Consider the following 21,202-nt stretch of genomic DNA (forward strand, 5'->3'; position numbering starts at 1 on the left):
CGGATTATTATGAAGCTTGTTTGATTATTCGATTTATTTTGAGAGTAATTATTTGAAAGAAAACTAGTTAATTTTGGGTTATTTATTGATTGTTTGTAATATGTTTAAATAAAGTACGATATGAAATTGTTGAGGTTAGTTTTGTGCTTAATGATTATGTCATATATTTTCATGTTATTTGTTATTAATACAGAGTAAAGTGAATGTTATAAAAGTGTGAATGTTATAAAATGTATTTTTAATCTTTAAAAAAGTAAACAAATAAAGTTAGATTTAAGTCGAGGTTATTCAAATTAAAAAATCAGTTTAGTTCAAACGAATTTAAAACAAGCACAGCTTATACAAATTCAAAACAAGCTTAGCGTATACGAATCCAAAATGAGTTTAGCTCAAACAAATTTGAGTTTAAGCTCAAGTCTAGGCGTTAAAAATTTTTGAATTTAAACTTGAGTTTGAGTTTAAGGGTTGTTTGCTTTGTCAAACTCATAAACCTTAAAAAAATTGGTACGAATCAACTAAAACGTTGTTTTTTTAAAGGAATTAATCAGAAGGTTTTACAACAATGACAAATGCTTGAACTCAAAACTTCTCCCTAAAAATTTCAATATTTCACAAGTTTTGCTAATACTAAAATAATATTATTTTTATTAATACGTATCAAAATTATATCGTTTTAGTCACTTTTTGTTCAGTTATAGTATTGAGTTAAACTCAAAGCTTAACTTCACTTAAACTCAAGTTCAACTTGCTTAAAATGAGTTAAACTTGAACAAATTTAAGATAAGTTTGGTGAACTCAAGCTTAGATAAGCTCGAGTTCAGTTTGACTCAAATATAACTCTATAAACAAGCAATAGAGACATACTAAGTGAGGAAGAGTCATCCATACTTCTCACATGACCCTTCCTCCAAAAACACTGTCAATCCTCCTCCCCCACCTTCATTTCATATTATTATTTGATTACTCTTTCATATATTAAAACATTGTTAATTTTTTCTCCACAACATTCTCAATTTGATATCTTCATTTTGGATATATGTTTTCATTAATTTATTTATTAATAAAATTAGCATTGATTTTACCGGTTGCTATTACTAGTGCAGAGGGAACATTTTCAACAGTGAGTTTTGTAAATAATTATTTGCAAAATAGAATAAGTGAATAATGTTGAATGATAACTTGGTTGTATATATAAAGAAAAATATATTTGATACTATTAATAATGGAGTCATTATACAATACTTGTAAAAGATTAAATCACGTCAAATAATTATAAATGTATTAATTATAAAATATTTTATTAATACAAATATATATATTTATTTTAATTTAAAATATATTTATATTATTATAACTTTGACCCCGTTAAGTTTAGTTTCTGGCCTGCCACGGTTGGTAATTCATTATATAATTTTATAATAAAATTATACATATCTACTTTGAATATATAAATAGATATATATTTAATATATAACATTAAATAATTGAATAATTTTGAATTAATGATAAAATTAAATTAAATTATATAATGACATATTATATGTATACTAAAAAATGGGTACACATAATATTACTCATAATTTAAATATAAAATTGTCATCACCTATAACAATTTAAAAGAATCCTATAAAAAAAAATGTCATTAGTAACAAGTGGAAGTTAAAAAGTCTCATTTTCAATATCTGTCACTTACATACATATATTAAAATTCGAAATGAAGGAAGATAATTTCTTACCTTTAAATTTGCATGCTACCTTACCGATCTTCTCTAACACCATATTTGTAGAGAACTATTTTTATAAATACTTTATCAACCACTTGAAACTCTAATTCCCTTAACTTGTATAACTTTTTTTTGATCGATAATAGGTATGTTTAATCTTCTTTTTAATCAATCTCATATCTTCAATCATCCTATTGGTTATTTCTAGCTCAACCATATGTGTCAAGGAATCACTCGCGCCCACATCATCCCAATGTAGAGGTGATTTACAATGTTTACTATAGAGTGTTTTATAGAACATCATCTTAATCATGGTCGAATATTTATTATTATAGAAAAACTTCATCAAAAGAATTATGTATGCTCAATTTGTTTTATTGTCTATACGATATGCTCTTAACATAGTCTCCATCACATGATTGGTCCACTCTATTTGACCATCTATCTGTTGGATTATAGTTTGTGCTGAAAGTTAAACTTGCACCCACCAACTGATGAAATTCTCTTCAAATTATAGACTCAAATCTTGTATCTCTGTTTAAAATTATAGTGTTAGGTACCCCATATAATCTCATTACTTCTTTAACATATATTTAATCCAATTGATTCGTAGTCATGTTACCCTTAACTAGTACGAAATGTGATGACTTCAACATTGTTTAATGAAAACCAAAACTTATCACTAAAGTTCCTTTTAATAATCTCTCATAGCAATACCACTAAAATGAGATTCCTCCGAGTCTAAAACATTCTCAAAGCACATATCTATAAAATGTTTCTTTTAATAGTCTTTTAGGTTCACATGAACTTTCACCATTGCTTTTTGACAGCTTCTTGTGGCAGCTAGTGCTTTCAAAAGGGAAAAAGTAACTTTTTCCATCACTCCAACATTTGGTTCAATTAAATTTTATTATAAATTTTTTTTTTCATTCAAAAGTAACATTTTGTAATACCGAATAAAAAAATTTGATTAATTATCATAATATTTGCACATAATCACATGTACACAAAAAAAAAAAAAGTCAACTAGAACTCGAAAAAATTCACTTGACCCAAATATTCACATATACTTCCAAAACCATGCATACCTAACTATGTGTATTAGGTATACCTATAAATGATGCATGGCAAAATTGTAGACAACACATACTATGGTAAAATTCCAATTACCCATGCATTAGGTGTAGTGCATATACCTATAATTCATGCATAACAAAATTTTAATTACCCCCAATATATGTGATGCACATGCCTATTATTAACACAAAATAAAATTTTAGTTACCCGATGGGTGCAAAATTTCACTTATTCCCACTATATGTATTGCATATGAGATTCATTGTATATGGACAAACATCAAGTCATATAATTCTAATTTTATGATTTACGCATAGATTATAAAATACTATATTAAAATTTATGATTATAGAAATACCTAAAACATCATATCATTTGAATCCGTAAAATTGTTGAGATTATCTCTCAATGTGACCAGTCTTCAGCTATAAAAATCTCTCTAAATGATAACTTTCAATACAGTTTTCAATTAGATAAACTATATTGTATATAGTTTTGGAATAAAGATTTACCCAATATATAAAAAGTTAATTAACTCTCCTATTAAAGGTTTAATAAATCTTATGATTGACATTAATAATATCTACTCAGATCATAACCTTTACGTATATTAAATTTATCTTTATTGATTATTTAAATTTATTTATAAATTATTATTAAACTATTTAATTATCTAATTTATTAAACCAAAATCATAATTAATACTAATCCCATCAGAAAATTTTCTAACATTGCATATATCTATAATTCATGCATGACAAAACTTTAGTAATTCCACACTATGTATCCTTCCCACTTAAAGAAAAAGATAAATTTAGAAAGAGGTGTTGGACAGGACAAATTTTGTTCAACCCACCTTCATTTTTTCCTAGTGTGATGCATACCGATTACAAATCACACATAAAAAATACTAGGAAATGAAGGATATTTATGTCCGATTTCCTTTTTATATTATAGTACCAATTATATAACTCGATCTATAAACAATCAAATTAATCTAAATATCAAATAAACTATAAAATTGAAAACTTTTAAACTTATATTTGTAATGTAAAACTCTCTATGATCAGCAATAAATGGATAGATGTCAATAATATACTTATCCTTTTTCGCATGATATTGGGGTTTTTTTAACGGATCAACATGGGTTAAAAGTCAGAAGATTTTTTTTAGTAAAATCACTTACAAAAATGGTTATTTTAAACTTTTTTTTTCTTGTGAAAAACTAAAAATTTTTGTAAACTACAAATTTGTGCACGAGCTCCACGTGCATAGGAGTGGAGCTGACAAGAAGGGTAGATAAAACGTCTCGCAAGAGCCGTCACATTCACCAACCCAACTCTGGAAGAACTTTGGAATCCGAAACCGAAACGGAACGTAACCCGATGTCTCGGTTTCAATCCGGAAGGAAGTAAACGCCAAACTTCATACTTTCATATTATATAATTTCCAAAACTGTGTCACACTACACATCATTACAGATTTTCTTGCCACAAATCCTCTTTATACAACAAAAAGGTTTTTTTTTTTTTTTTCAAACTTCACGTCTCTCGACGACTGAACCACATTATCGTATCGGATTTGAAGATGGGAGTTGATCTTGAATCTTTGTCGGAGGCAACTTCGGGTGCCGTAGGATCACTGTTGAGCACGACGATCTTGTACCCGCTTGACACGTGTAAGACCAAGTACCAGGCCGAGGTCAAAGCTCACGGCCAGCAAAAATACAGGTCCTCCATCTCACTTTTGATCTTGTTTTGGTGTTCCCTTATCTGGGTCTATGCTGCTTCTATTTTTCATTTTTATATTTCAGCGTGGCCTTTATGTTTTGTTTAATTTCTGACTGGTTGATCTTCTTATAAGCATGGATGAGGGTGCTAGAATTTTTGTTCGTTATTTGTAATTTGAAGGCAATATATTTTTCCGAACTGCACTGTTTCTCTTGTGAGTGTTGGTTATTATTTATGAGAAAAAATGTTGAATCGTTGGCAAAACGGTTGCCATTTTTTGATGAAAATTCATATTTACAGTGAAATAATAATAGTTTAGAGGAAATCAGTCTTGGTCATGAGTCCTATGTTCTGAGTTTTACGATCGGAGTTGGTGTAGTTGTTGTAGCTGCGGGTGAACTGAAAGCAAAACTACTGAAATTTTACTTGGTACTCTTGGGCACTTGATTTTGCACTTCTTGTGGGTTTGAAAAATTCCAGTTTGCGGTTGTTAATTTGCAATCCAACCTGTTTAAGTATAATGCTCATTTTCTGAATTACCAGTAAATAAAGGTTAGTTTAGTTTAACTCTAACTAAATGGATGATGGTTTCCAAAGATTTATCTTTTTCCCCGACATTTCTCCAACGCTAAATTTTTATTTGTTTCTAATAAAAAACATGTATACTCTCTGCTGGTACTAAGATAGGATGAAATGTGCTCCTATGAGTTTCAGAATTTTGATATATTTTCACAAATTCTATTGGATATTTATTGTTTATAAATTTTGGGTATTTAAAAAAATTGTTTCATGATCACCTCCTTGGAAGATAAATGTGTTAAAAACTGTGTTACATATTTGACTTTGCTTTATTTGATTTTGTTTTTTCTTGGGTTATGTAGGAACCTCTCAGATGTTTTCTGGGAAGCAATATCTACTGGTCAGCTCGCTTCCTTATACCAGGGGGTAGAGACAAAAAACCTTCAGTCATTTATATCACAGTTCATCTACTTCTATGGCTACAGCTATTTCAAAAGGTTATATCTGGAAAAGAGTGGTTCCAAATCAATTGGGACAAAAGCAAACTTGATCATTGCCGCTGCTGCCGGGGCTTGCACTGCCATTGTGACTCAGGTGAGACATCATTTAGCGAACTTCCTCCTTTTATCTGAGAATCTTTCTTAATTATACAGTGAAATTTAAGACACGTTGCATGTGTCCAGATTCCACAAAAAGTTTATGTCAAGTGTTATGAATAGCCTATATATGGAGATAATTCCAATATTTTTCAGAATAAGATTCTCTGTCTTGGATGAATGGATTATAGATCAAGCTACCTTTTATGATATTAAATAAGGCCATATATTCTAAAATATGATAATTATGCATACCACCCTATTTTGATTTAGATACAAAGAAACTGAAAATGGAGCATTTAGTGTTTAAATGTAATAAACGTTAGTTTGTTGACATGCCTAGGGTCAAGGAAAGAAGTTTTAGACTGCTATTTTCTGTGGTGACTATATCATGTCTGTATCATCTTGCAAGAGCACATAATGTGAATGTTTTAAATCTTAAACTGATGTTTGACTACCTGTTAAATTACCATTTAGCCCTTGGATACAGCCTCCTCAAGGATGCAGACTAGTGCCTTTGGAAAATCCAAAGGGCTTTTAAAGACACTTTCAGAAGGTACTTGGAGTGATGCATATGATGGCCTAGGCATCTCTCTTTTGCTAACCTCAAATCCTGCCATTCAGGTGAACACGCTGGTCTTTCTCTTGATAACTAGAGAATGTATTGTCTCAAATAACAAGTCATATCATAATTTATATCATTAATGTTTGTTCCACTTTCAACATTCAATTCTAGAACATAGATGAAGCTAACACTAAGTACTTTGCAGTATACTGTATTTGATCAGCTGAAACGACGACTCTTGAAGGCAGAACAGAAGGGTTCATCTCCACAGGCCCTCTCTGCCTTCATGGCATTTGCACTAGGTGCTCTTTCAAAGAGCATTGCTACTGTTATAACGTATCCTGCAATCAGGTAAATATCTATTTATCATCTCAATTAACAGGTTGATATATAGAACTGATGAAACCTTTGCAACCATACAGGTGTAAGGTAATGATTCAAGCTGCAGACTCAACCGATGATAGGACTGAGAAAACTCAGCAAAGATCCCGCAAAACATTGGCTGCAATCATTTACTCTATCTGGAAAAGAGAAGGACCTCTGGGCTTCTTCAAGGGATTGCAGGCCCAGATCTTGAAGACTGTGCTGAACTCGGCTTTGCTTCTGATGATCAAGGAGAAAATCAGTGCTGCCACCTGGGTTATTATACTCGCAACCAGAAGGTATCTCTTTCTGAGCAGGGGTAGATTGAAAAGTGCTTGAATCTAAGGACATTGTCTCATGTAAATACCGTTGCAGCAATAGAAGAAGAAACAAGTTTATATTCTAGCCGGGTCTAAATTTATAGAGGAAGCTAAAATTAAGGTGAATAAATTCGGATTTGGTTAGTCAGTGATCAAGAATTAAGCTGTTGCTGTTGCATTTTCAGGACGGGGTTTTTCAAGAGTAGTAATAAGGTGCCCAATATTTGTATAATTAATAATTTCATGATTTGTATTATTCACAAATGTTATTTCTGAGATCAAGAAAAATATTTTCCCTTTGTATTGTTTGCTTCTGAGATTGTTTATCAGTGAGCTTGACTGCCTCTCTTTGAATAAGAAGCAATATCTCTGAGAGTTTAGATGTCTCAACTGAAGTGTATTTGTTTTCATAAGCAATCCAAGTTGGATTGTTCTTTGATATTTGTTTGTCAACCACATTACGAGAACTCTACAAATTAATTTTTTAATTGAAAAATATTGATTTTTAATCGGAAATTAATCATTTTGTATAATATTTTGACGAATTTTGCGAATATTCGTTTTCGCTGAGATAGTATTTTTCCAGATTTTAATTAAATTAAATAAATATCTTGAATTAAAATAATATAAATAAAAATCGAAAAGACACGATAACTGAGAAAGTACGTAAAACCACGCGCAATCGACTGGCGACAAAGAGCGAGAGAGAGAGAGAGAGAGAGAGAGAGAGAGATCTGCTGAAGGAGAAAAGTAAAACGGTTTAACGACGGGGAAGAAAATAAAAGGATTGAGAAGATGATGTCCGGAGGATATACAAGTATTGATAACGAGAAGCTCTCTGGATCTGTTCCGGTAAGTGTCCGCATCTCTCTTACCGTCTATCTATATCTTTACATAAACTTGGCAGATCTTACTACGTACTTTCGCTTTATTTTGCAGTCGGTTCCAGATCAGAGCCAAGTTACCATCAAGTTCTCTGGTAATTAATTCATTTTTTAATTATATTATGATGTTATGTGTTTGTGTGTTTGGTTGCTGAGAAAATCAAATGTCTGTTAAGAGAAGTGATTAAAATTATGAATTGAGTGGTTTGATTTAGTATGTTAGATTGAATCATGAGTTAAGTTGCTTTTAATTGGTTCTCACTTCTCAGATAGTATTGGATGTTTATATGCTGATAAAGTGTCTGCGAATAAAAAGTGATTAGAAGTATGAATCGATTGAATTGATTTGTTGTTGCAGGCTGAGCTGAACGTGAGAATATGAGGCTTCTGTTAGGTTTATGTTTGGTTGCTTATTTAGTGTTGTAAAATATGAGCAATTAGAATCAAAGAATTTCGAATCTTAAGATTTGACTTATTGTATTAGGCTTAGCTGACATACGGTTTTAACATTTTTGTTTCAAAGAAAGTTCTTGATGATTTTTTAATTTAATATATCTGTGTTTGGTTCCTTAGGATATGAATGAAAGTATGAACAATTAAGATTCTGAATATAAGACTTCAATTGAGCTTGATACATGATTTGGCTTAAAAATCATGTTTTTCCACTAGTGTTATTGTTGTTATTGACATAAATTTGATTATTTAATTGGTGAATTTATCATTGCAGAGTCAAATCTACAGACATTTGCTCCATCTGTTGCTCAGGGAAAGATTTCTGGTGCTTCTGGTCCACCTCGTGATGCTGATGGTATTGCCAGCTTTGATTCATTTTATGATTAAATGTTCAGATATGATACCTTATTGATAAGTCTGTCAACTTGATTTTGGTTAAATGATTTTACTCAATCGTTTTAGATAAGAGTACTGCTATTGGTTAGAGTTGTAATATCAGATCTGAGATTTATTTTTGTTTAACTATTTGAGTAGACAAGAAAATTAATGAATTTATATGATTAAATTTTACCAAGAAGTATTGATGAATCTCAACTTATGTTAACGGTTTTCAATCTGACCAAAAGTTCATTAAATTGCATCTGTTATCCTTTTGTGTCTAATAGTTTCAAATTGATGTAGATACGTTTTCAAAATCTGGTTCTGGTGCTGGCTCTGGCTCTGATGAATCCCAGCCTAGTGGTTGGTTACGGCCATTCTTAATTGCCACTTACAAGCCATACTTTGATATTGACACGGCAGATGTTTTAGACAGGATTAAGGACTCACTTTTTCCCTTCAGAGATAACTTTAACGAAAAAACAGCTGCTAACCCTGACTTGTAAGTTGTCTTCCTGCTAGTCATCTTTAATGGATTCACTTTACTTAAGATATTATGTGTTGAATGCAAAATACTGTTTTACTGGAAACCTTTTAATCATGATATTCTTAAAGATTTTTCCATGGGCATACAAAAATGGAACAATTTGGTACTGTTCTGGCAAATCTGTTTAACTGGATTGTTTAGAGTCAATTATAATTGTAAGGATACCTGATGTCTATATAGGGTCTCTTAAGTGATTTTCATTGACTTGACTTAGAAGAGTAGATCTAAAAGAAGTTAAATGAACCTAGAAGTTTTAGATTGTAAGCAAGATACAGACTAGTGTATTTTTACTTGATGTAAGTTTGGAAATTATGAGGATCTTCATCATGGTTTGAGCTTATTGATGGGAACCACTAAGACTATTAGTATACCTTTGCTTGTGCTTATTTTATTAACTGCCATACTGTTTATTTTACCCTTTATCAGCGTTATGCCAAGCATTCATCAATCTGGTGTCTGATTTCATCCCTGTCAGTTGTTACATTTGTATGAACAAAGTTATGTGTATCCTTATTATACTGTGAGAAAAATTATACTTGGCTCATTTATCTTCTTTGCTTCTCTTTCATGAGTAATGTAGTTTTATAATCTACAGCTCATATGCTGTGTAGGTATGGGCCATTCTGGATTTGCACCACCCTTATTTTCGTAGCAGCTTCTATCGGCACTTTTGTGACATACATAGCACACAAGCTGAAGAATAAAGAATGGGAGTATGACATCAATCTAGTGACTTGGACTGCTGGTTTGTTCTACGGCTTTGTCACTATCGTTCCTCTTGGGCTATATGTTATCCTTAAATACTTCTCAGCGCCATCAGGCCTTGTTCCACTGTTTTGTCTTTATGGATATTCACTATTTGTCTTTATTCCTGCACTGGTGAGTTCTTTAATTTTCAAATATTGCCTTTGAATCATTCATAACATTTTCAATTCATTCCTTGGGTTTTGTTTTATTTCATATTCCTTCCCTGACTTGAAAGACTTTCTGGTGAACGTAATTTTCCTGGAAATAGAGTTCAGGTATTGAATTCATGTTTTCCAGAGGCTAGAGGAAAAACATTAAGCTTTAAGGCCAAAATTCCCAAATTTGTATTAGTATAATTTAGACTGCATTTGATGAATTGAATGTTGGTGGTGATATTGCATGGTTTAATTGTGTTTTATTCAAGGTAAACAGAAAGAAAAAATAAAATAAAATCTGAATACTAGTGAACCTGACCTCTATGGTTACAAGTTCAACGATTAAGTAGTACTACTTGATTGAGTAATTTTGAAATGAGAGAAAAAAGTAAACAATTACATAAACTAATCATATATTGCCATGTCAATTTGTATAAAGATGTTAGTAAGATTTATTGTACGCATAGTTTTATTCTCTGTGTTTTATATTGAAGAGTCCCAACTGAAAAATGTAAGATTGTGAATGACTAGAAGGAATTTCTTGGCTGGCCACTCAATAACTATGTTTTATGGCAAGTCCCATCTGAAAAATGTAATATACCAAGTACTTGATAAACTGTGGAAACAGGCCCCAACTTTTAAGCTTATTTGTCTCTTCATTTTTTGTTTTTTTACGTGGTTGCAGTGTCTCTCCATTGTGCCCTTGGAGATCTTCAGATGGGTGGTTGCAGGTGTGGCTGGTTTTATGTCGGCAGCTTTTGTGGCAATTAACCTCCGAGCTCACATTAAGTCTGCGGGAGAAAGATGGTTCTTGATTGTAGCTGCGATCTTCCTATTGCAGTTGGCTCTTTCTGTCGTATTAAAGATGTATTTGTTCACCGTCACAGTATGAGTAAACCATTGTTTTAATATGGGGACATGAGCACTCTCAACATTTCTTCACATCACAGCATACAGTCCACTGTCCCTTGGATACAGAGGCATGAACGAGCTATAGAAGATGGAGAAAGAGTTTCTAGTCCTTCGCTTGCATCGTCTCAATCTTTAGCCACATTGTATACATCACCTAAATCCTCCTGTGTTCATTCATATCCGGAATATAAATTCGAGCACAAGGATAATTTTTTCTCCATTTTATTCTTGTTGCAAGTCAATCGAGACTTAACAACGACGTATGCTTAAATCGTTGATACCGTGACATTTCTAGTGTTCATTAGTTGATTGTAAGCTTTCCATCAATTATTCTGCAATGATTTTAATGTTTTCAATGAAGGTTTCAATGGCAATCGAGACAACGTTTTTGCTACCACAAAAGCAAACACCACACCATGCAACCCATGGAAAATTATTTATGGCTTTCCTTTTTGTTTATGAGATTGATAAATCAATACCCTTAGTTGAAAATAAATCTCGCCTTTGCTTAAAAAGTAAAGCTTGCTGGGTAGATATTATGGTTCACGTTCAATGCTCAGCCTCGGAAAATATGTACAGCTTAGTTTGTTTTAATAAAATCATACGTACTTATTTTTTATATATAAATAAATAAATAAATAAATATATATTATTAAATAATTAGATAATTTTGAATTAACAATAAAGTAATATCAATTTCATAATGACATATCATATGTATATTTATTTGTATACTAAAAAATAAAAACGTATAACATTGTTTAATTTGGTTTGTACATGTCACTAAATTTATCCACATCTTATAAACATAACATATAACATTGTTTATATAAAATAAATGGTAAGGCTGTTTTAGATTTTTTTCTAATTTGGACTAATATTAATTTTAATTTTAATTTAACAAAATTAAATAATTGAATAATCTAATAATAATTCATATATATATTTATTTGATAAATAAATATGAAAAGTTGTATATAAGTAGACAATATTAATATACTTTTAAGATTATTAGATTTTTGATAAAATTAAATAATTAATTATATATTAACAAGATTTTTTAAAATATAATTTTATCTATTAAAAATTATTATTGGAAAAAGAGATTGGAAGATAGATTTTAAATTTGCTTTTATCATTGAGGAAACAGAAAAAAGATTTCAAGTAGAAATTAGGGTTTGGGTTTGGGCCGGGTTTTAACAGTGGTGGAGCGAAAATGATGGGATTTATTAGCGCATTAGAAGCTGAGAGACTGATAATCAGAGTTCTGAACCAGCAAGAAAGAAAGAGATCCAAGGTTTTTCAGAGCAAGGAGAGAGACAAAAACCATTCAACACGAACAGAAAACAAGACCCATGAGAAAAAACCACTTAATCTACAGAAAACAATATGATGTGTCTGGTCTGTAATTGCGAACCTAGGTCACTGCATGCTTCCCGAAATTTACCGCAAGATTCCCAAATTAAAAGAAATTTAAAAATTTCTAAAACCGTATAGTTACAACTTAATTTGAGCCACACCATAGCCGATGCCAAGATCAATCGATAGATATAATAAAGGAGAAATCAAATCGGCAAGATGGATTCAAACAACGTAAAAGAAATATATGGAATCGAAGAGGAAAAAGTTATTGACAAAAATGTGTACGACTTTTTGTGAGAATGAAATTGTGTAGAAAAAGAAGAAAGACTAAAAAGGAATGTGAATTTGACTGTAATTACAGAGAGTGCCCTCAAATCAAATCTGTATGGGTTGGGCCAACCGGCCAATTAATTGAAATAAACCCAGCTCAAATCCGGCATGGTTTAAAAATGCGCTGAATTCACAAGTTTTACTCATATAGGTGAATCATGTATCATATCGTGTGCATCAAAACTCAAATTTTATATATCATATATATAGTATTATATCATATTATATGTCTTTTATAAAATAATATAATATTAATAAAATAATAAAAAATTTTAATTGACATATCAATATTTTGAAAAATATAAGAAATATCTGAAAATTTAAATTTTTCATATACACTCTTATAACATCTTTATTTTTATTTTTAAAAATATATCGATTTGTATCAGTAATATATATCGTATCGTATGATATATCTACTGTATCATATTAATTTGATATACCTTATAATTAGTATCGTTTTTTACCTGTATTATATTGTATTATAAAATACGTATTGTATATTATAAGATACAAATTAAATTTAACCCTAATAGAATAGTTGCAAATGGATAGGCCAAAGGGTTATTTCCTACCAAGGTTTAGTTTAATCTCAAAAGCATACCCACACCTCTTCAAAAACTTAAACACCCATCTTAAGAATTTTCTGCTTAAACTAAGAGTGAAATCGTTATTTTACCAATAATATTAAAAAATATATAATTTTTTTTCCCTCCAAATTTTGAAAACTTGCATTTCAACCCCTATCCCCTCCCCCACCCCCCACATCCCTAAGGTTTTCTCCCCTCTTTGGCCTTTGTCGACAGTGGCTACCATTGTCTTCACTTCTAGGTTGGTCATCCCCCTCCTCGGCAATGGATGTGAATGAAGATAAAAAACTTTGTCTTCATCAACAAAGACAAAATGAGATGAAGTTGTCTCGTCTCTTCGTTGAGGAAAAGATAGAGATGATGTGTCTTAGTCGACATCCTTTGTTGAGAAAGGGGATTGTAGGGCTAAAAGTAGAGATTGTAGTGGTCACTGTCGATGGAGATAAGAGAGGAGAGAAAGCCCTAGGGATTTTTTGGGGGGGAGGGGGGGAGTTAGTTTTCAAAGTTCAGGTTAGGGTTAAAATGTGAGTTTTCAATATTTGAGGAGGAAATGAAATAAAATTTAATATTTTTTTATTATTATTGATAAAATGATTTTTTTACCCTTAATCTTAATAAAAAATTATAACAAGAGTTAGACTATGAGTGAATATTTGAATTTTTGAAAAAATATGAATATCTTTTTAAGATTGAACTAAAATTTGAGTGGAAAATCATCCTTTAAACTTAAATAGGTATTAGAAATCATGTTTTATGATGACTTTTTTTGATGCCAAGCTCAAGTCAAACATGTCGACATTTAGTTTCTTGATTGGGCCTTTAATTTCTAAATTGTCATGCTTACACATTTCAAACTTAATTATCACATTTTTAAAGATAAAAAAGGGTCCTTGGTCTACCATTTTTCTTTGATTTCTTCTTAAAATATACATTCTTTTGGGGGGAATATGAAAATATTTTTACTAGCATGAGCATGATCAAGCAAGACAGAATCCTAAACATTAAAAAAATAAAAAAGAAATGCAATGTCAGAGCCAGTCCATGAGAAGAAACAAAGGCAAAGTAAACAATATTTCTCGAAACCTAAACCCAACAAACTCTAAAGATGCCTTTTCACTGAAATTATGTTGTTCCTTCTGAAGGCATAACACCATAGTTTGTGAAGCACAAAACACAATTAACAAATCCAATTGTCATAAACAAATATAAACATGCCCTAGAAAACAGCATTAATTAGCATGAATATTAGCACATTTTAGACTTTTAGACTAGCAAAATTGAAGAAAGTGAAAACAACCCAGCAAAAGGGTCAAGTGTTAGGTCCTGAATATGAGGTCCCTTTTGCAGTCAATTTCCTCAGTTGGGTTTGGTTGGTTCATCATGTTATTATATTTTCACTGACTAAAAACAGTTTCCTGTGTGAATGTGCACACATGTCATAGTTCTCCATCAAGCTGTTTTGAAACTTAAAAAAAAAAAATTATCAAATAACACAAGTTTGACCAAAGTTTTTCTGTGTTTCTCTTTAAATTCACCTTAACAAGTCCAAACTCTCTCTCTCTTCTTCTCTCATCATTTTAAGTAGAAGTGCTTCTTGAAAGTGCTTTCTGGGGTTCTAAGGAAGCCATGCTAAGGTCAAGGAATCGAGTTCAGTTCACTCTTCTTCTGCTTTTCTTATTAGGTATGTCATTTCTAGGACATGAAACTCTAGCAGGAAGATATTTAGAAGCTGCAGAGACAAAGAAGCCTCAGATTTGGAGCAAAACTTCCAGTAAAAATAACACTGAAGATGACGACGAAGGTTTTGTGGCAACCATCAATCGAGAAGTGCCCTCTTGCCCAGATCCTTTGCACAACAGGTAGGGCTTTTAGAAGTCTTAATTGTAAATATATATTATTTAAACTGTCTAATACTCTATGGATTTAGAGCTTTTACATGCAATTTTTTTAAAAAATTTTACCAGGGAGATTATGATCAATGTTAGAAGATTCAAGTTCAGTGTTATTTGTTAATGATATATGTTTCAAGATTCCAAGAACTGAAATCTTGGTTTATATGTGAGTTGATTATATAAATGCTTAATAAATTAACAAGTGTTATTTTCTTAATTTCTTTATATTTCATCTCTTTTTTATACTCTATTCCATAGTTTTCACATTATTTTTCTTCACTGAACCGATGTTTTTGGTTGCAATGGATGAGAAAATGATATATACTTTTGTTATTATAAATAAATTTTTTAGTTTTCCATATGCAAGTTTATTGTGTGTGTGTGTGTAACGACCAAAAGATTTATTCCAATTAAGGGTTTATTCTATTCTCAACTCTCACTCGCTAAATTTCAAAAATCTAAATACCTACCCATTATTTATTAAATATTCGAAGATTAAGACACTTGCTTGAGGGGAGCACATGACAAATGTCAATTCGACAAAATTGCATCTTCTTTTTTTTTGTCTGAAGCCAAATCGATGAAAACACATTTTATTTCTCATTGTCTGGAGCCAATTTGACAAAGACAAAGATGATTTGATGATTCGTTGTGCGTCCAGGTTTCTTCACCTGTCATCGATGACAAAGAGAAGGATGGGATGAAGACAATTTCTACCGGAGTCCATTCATAAAAAAAGGAAGGATATGTAACTTTTTAAAATTTAGGTTAACGAAATTATAAATTTTTATAACAAAGTAAGAAATAAGATAAAATTTTATTTTTTTAATATTTACTAATAAAATGATAATTATATCACTAAATTTAATAATTTTTTTAATTTTAATAATTGATAGATGGGTTTAAAACTAGTAAAATTATGAATTTTTAAAACTTAAAAAATAAAAATTTAAAAATAGATTAAATCTTAGGTGAACATAATCGTTTGGCCCTTATTTGTGGCTCGCATATTTGTGGATTTATTTTTATAATTATCTATCAGGAACATTGCTAAAATTAAAATATATTTTATTAATTATTCAATTCTTCAGAAGGCTATTATTGACCTATTAATTATTAGGCGACATCGTAGCTTATATATTAACCTAACATGTTCTCTATTATTGCCCATTTATATATGATTTCAATTATAGTTCCCACAATTGTCAACATACTTGATGTTGAGAAAGGTTTTATTATTCTGATCACTGATTCATTAATATTACAGAATATAGATCAATTAGTTTTGTGAAATGCCCAAGGACTTATTCCCACTCAAAGAATGTATTTTTTCTCCATTTTTTTTATTAACTTTAAAAAAGTTAAATACTTATCTAGTTGTTAAATTTTATAATTAAATTTAATAATAAAAATACTTTTATTTAAATATATTAAAAAATTAAAAATCTATTACATTTTCCTCCCTAAGTTTAAAAATCTAAAAATTTTTTCTTACCTAAGATTTGAAAAGTGATCATTTTTCTTATAGGGTTTTTTTCCTTTCTCTCCAGTGAACAGTTCCTTCTCGGCCATCGATGTTCTCCCTCTCAGTCTCATATTTGGCCAGGAAGGAGTTGTTCACCAAAGAGAAGAAAAAAAAACTGAAGGGAAAAATGATCATTTTTTAAATCTTAGGTAGAGTAAAATTGTTAGATTTTTAAATTTTAAAAAAATGATAAATTTTTAGTTTTTTTAAAATTCTTTTACTAAATAACGATTCTACCTCTGATAATAACTCTAAAATTTAACGGATTAATATGTGTTTGAATTTTTTAAAATTAGTAGGAGAAAATTTTAGAAAAGAGTATTTTTTGAGTGGGAGTAAATCCTTTGGCCTTTGTAAAAATAATTATTATTATTCTTTTTTTTTTAAGTTTCACATAAATATCATATTTTTTTTTTCCTGATAAATTGTTATTAATATTTTATAAAGATTAATTTATGGGTAATTAATTAAAATACTCATATTGGAAGGATGTTTTCAAAGTTAGCTACCATTGTAAGAGTTATACAGATATAGTCTAGCAACTCATATAATGACAAATTTGCCCTTATCCTCAACCTTCCAACACAAACAAAATCTTAACATGGTGTTTCATCTAATTCTCACTTTCAACAATTTTATTATCAAAATCTTAACAATTAAAAGTAGATTGTAATCTCAACAATCTAAAGTGAAACTCTAAATGATTTTCAAATTTAAAATAGGCCAAATAACTATTACCCACCTAAGGTTTGATGTAAACTCAACTTTTTACCTGTTAACCATTGAAAATTTAAATATTTATTTGTCTGTTAAATTTCACTTTTACTATCATAGGTAAAATTGTTATTTAATAAAAATATTAGAAAAAAATTATAAACTCGTAACATCTTTTCACTAAGTTTAAAAACTAACATTTTCTCCTTTACCGCTTTTTCGACAATCGAAGCTGGCCAACTTTCTCCCTCCCATCTCTCGGCCAACGATTCATCTTTGTCTAAGAGATGGGAGAGTGGAGGTTGGCCAACTCCGATCGTTGGAGAAGCGGCAAAAGAAAAATGCAAACCTTAGGGGGGAAATAGTTATTTTTTGAACTTTAGACGAGGGAAAGGTGGGAAAATTTGTTAGTTTTTAAACATGGGAAGAAATGTGATGAATTTATAATTTTTTAAATATTTTTATTAAATGACGATTTTTTAACAGTAACAGTAAAATTTAACAAAATGATTGATATTTAAATTTTTGATAATTAATAGATGAAAAATTGAGTTTGCATCAAAACTTAGGTGGGAAACAGTGTTATGGCCTTTAAAATATCATTAAGATATGACATTAATTATACAATTGATTTTATATAATTACATAATTTCTCTCTCAAGAATAAAATTTTGATTAATGTTGTGCCTTTTTTTTTTTTAAGTGAAAATTGATACATTATTGAGGGAAAAATAATTTAAGAAGAGTTTAAAGTGTTTTTTTTTTAAATAGAAAATGGTAAATTTAACATAAAAATGGAACAATCCCAACAGTACACGTGATTTGCCCAATCGGTGTAAAGGCAAAACACGCCTGTAAATGTGATTTTGCCTATGCGGTGCACTGGGGGTAACAGTAATTTTATTAGGTAAAAATTGTGTTTAAGGTGTAAATGTATTTTCCATCGGTGAAATAAGGGTTAAATGATATTCTACAGTACAGTAAAACATTAGGGAGGAAGAGAAAATGGAAAGGAATAACTGCAATTCTCTCAAATTTCTGGGTCAAGAGAATTCAGAATTTTCAACTAGTAGTTAATGAATCAAACAATTAGCTACTTTTCATCTTGTCAGGTTGATAACCCTCATCAATCATGTGTCTAAACAACTCTGCCAAAACTTCATAAATGGTCTCAGCCTTTGGATGACTTCTGTCATCAACAACAAAGCTATGGACTGCATTTTCTATCTCAATCCAACTAATACCTGTTTCTTTATCCACCCCCATTTCCTTCATTCTTCTTATAGTTCTTGCTCGTTCTTTCCATTTACCTTTGGATGAATATATATTCGCTAGTAAAATGTACGGTGCTGGGCTGTCGGGTGCAGCCAGAAACAACTGATCAGCAGCATATTTTCCCATTTCATAATCACCGTGAATGCTGCAAGCACCAAGTAAGGCTTGCCAAACCAGTAAATCAGGCTTCACAGGCAATCCTTCGATAAAGCTTTTAGCTTCGTTTAGAAGTCCTGCCCGACCCAACATGTCAACCACACAAGCGTAATGCTCTGTCCTGGGACTGATTCTGTAAACTTCAGTCATTGAATTGAAGAATTCCATGCCCTTTTCGACTAGGCCACCATGGCTACAAGCATGAAGCAAAGAAAGAAATGTAACATCTGTTGGTTCGACACCTTCCAGTTTCATCTCTTCATACAAATCTATTGCTCTATGACCATTTCCATGACGAGCAAAAGCTGCAATCATGGTGTTCCATGAGGTTGAATTCTTCTTAGGCATTCGACTGAAAACTTTGACTGACTCCTTCAAATCTCCACACTTATAGTACATGTTGATGAGCCCATTGCTTATGAAGGGATTAAAGGTGAAGCCTCTTTTAACTGTCATGGAGTGAATTTGCTTACCGAGACCCAAAGAAGTATCCACACCAAATACACCAAGAACAGCTGAAACCATATTTGGATCAATCTCAACTCCAGCCTTAACCAATTTCACAAAAAATTGGATTGCTTCATCCTCAAACTTATTTTGTGCAAACCCCACAAGAATTACAGTCATGGAAACCTCATCAAGTTCCTCAGCTGACTCAAAAACTCGCCAAGCATCTTCCATACTTCCACATTTTGAGTACATGTCCATCAGTGCACTCTCAATGCGCAGATCCGACTGAATCCCCAACTTCCACAGAATTCCATGGATTTGTTGCCCTTCCCTTAATGCTTGCAAACCTGAACATGCCATCAGTGAGCTCAAGTATGTCAAAGAATTCGGATTAACCAATCCACAACGCATTACCATGAACAACTTCAAACTCTCATCATACAACTGATTTTGCACAAGACCAGAAATAACAGCAGTCCAAGTAATAACATTCCTTTCACCCATTTTACCAAAAACCTGCCTCCCCAAACCACAACTCCCACATTTAAAATATGAAGTAATCAAAGCATTGCCGACTGTTACTTCTTGTTCATACCGACTTAAAACAACTAAACTATGTATCATTTTAGTGACAAAACTAGATTCATGTATATGGCAAGCAGATAAAATTGTAGTAAAACTGGCTTTATCTAACCGATCAAAACCCAATTCAAGCAATCTCTTAAAGTACCCTAAACCAGTATCAAAGTCCCCTTTTCTCAGAAACCCAGATATAATTATATTCCACGACACTGTATCTCTCACCGGCATTTCATCAAACAACTTAACGGCATCAGTTATTGAACCACATTTTGCGAATAAAGACAAAAGAGAGTTCCAAATAACCGTAACATAACGGACTTTATAATGGTCTTGGGTGTCAACAAACTGCGGGCTTTTGATAACGGAGGCTAGAAGAGAAGGACCCATAAAAAAATAGCCCTTTCTTGCGGAAAAAGATAATAGGTGGCTGATTTCTACATGGTTGAGGAGGTGTTTTGAATGTGAGTGTTGTGATATTGTTTTGGGTTTGAGGGGAGAAAAAAGAGAAGACAAAGAAGGGTGACGGGAGTTTAGTTGGTGAAAGATCCATTTGGATTTCATCCATGAAAATGAACCAGACACAGAAGGGCGCGAGAAAGTAACGGACTTGAAACTTTTCTACTGTTTCAAGGCCGAATGTTTATACCTGAACTTTACCGAAAAGATTTCCACCATCTAGGTTTGAAAAGTTCATTTTTCGACCCATCCATCGATTTTGTTAATATAAATCGTTACGTTAAACTGTAAATTTAATAAAAACACTAAATTAACCTTTCATAATTAGGCGAGTAGCGGTGGAACAAATCTAGAAAAGGCAAGTGACTGCAGAAAGGACAAGATCTAATGGAGCAAGCTTGTCGGAATGGAGATTGAGCATCATCGCGAAGGAAAGGTTGTGGTTTTGATAGTTGAAGATCTTCCCTTAGCTGACAGCATACCAAATTAAAGATATGAGACCACAACACATGGTAAACTGAAACACAGATCTAGTGTCGATGAGATGCTTGTGCATGCAATGACACAATGAGATCCAACTAAGGGAAGGATTTTTGGCTAACTACTATAAAAAATCATCTTTGGATGATTTTTACCATAGACATGTATATGAAACATCTTATTAACCACATAAGGAATATTTGTTGCAATTCTTTTTCCATGCACATATCAATTAACACCCCAAGTATTGTGTGCATGAAACATGTTATATCTAGATACAACCCTTATGATGTATTCCACACAATTGGATATCTATCTTTTAGTTTTCGCCTTAAATTGTCTCTATTCGATCCCCTCTCTTACACATATCATATGGATATAATCATAATTTAATATTGTGTACAGGTGTGAATGTCTATG

The 21,202-nt window shown here is 31.5% G+C and overlaps 3 protein-coding genes across 3 annotated transcripts; 2 read left to right on the plus strand and 1 right to left on the minus strand.

Moving 5' to 3' along the window:
* The first annotated feature begins 4,265 nt into the window (after window positions 1-4,265).
* On the plus strand, window positions 4,266-7,284 carry LOC123220754 (peroxisomal adenine nucleotide carrier 1-like). The gene is made up of 5 exons (XM_044643332.1): window positions 4,266-4,531; window positions 5,413-5,644; window positions 6,124-6,270; window positions 6,417-6,562; window positions 6,634-7,284. Exons 1-5 carry the CDS (start codon window positions 4,389-4,391, stop codon window positions 6,911-6,913), a joined length of 948 nt encoding a protein of 315 aa, XP_044499267.1. The 5' UTR covers window positions 4,266-4,388; the 3' UTR covers window positions 6,914-7,284.
* A 259-nt stretch (window positions 7,285-7,543) lies between these two features.
* LOC123220755 (protein YIPF1 homolog) lies at window positions 7,544-11,326 on the plus strand. The gene is made up of 6 exons (XM_044643333.1): window positions 7,544-7,746; window positions 7,834-7,873; window positions 8,506-8,586; window positions 8,913-9,111; window positions 9,768-10,035; window positions 10,744-11,326. Exons 1-6 carry the CDS (start codon window positions 7,690-7,692, stop codon window positions 10,948-10,950), a joined length of 852 nt encoding a protein of 283 aa, XP_044499268.1. The 5' UTR covers window positions 7,544-7,689; the 3' UTR covers window positions 10,951-11,326.
* Window positions 11,327-18,391: 7,065 nt separating this feature from the next.
* On the minus strand, window positions 18,392-20,465 carry LOC123220466 (pentatricopeptide repeat-containing protein At3g05340). The gene has a single exon (XM_044642693.1). It carries the CDS (start codon window positions 20,405-20,407, stop codon window positions 18,473-18,475), a length of 1,935 nt encoding a protein of 644 aa, XP_044498628.1. The 5' UTR covers window positions 20,408-20,465; the 3' UTR covers window positions 18,392-18,472.
* Between the last annotated feature and the right edge of the window lie 737 nt (window positions 20,466-21,202).

Source organism: Mangifera indica, chromosome 7 (genome assembly GCF_011075055.1).
Source record: "Mangifera indica cultivar Alphonso chromosome 7, CATAS_Mindica_2.1, whole genome shotgun sequence".
NCBI lineage: Eukaryota > Viridiplantae > Streptophyta > Magnoliopsida > Sapindales > Anacardiaceae > Mangifera > Mangifera indica.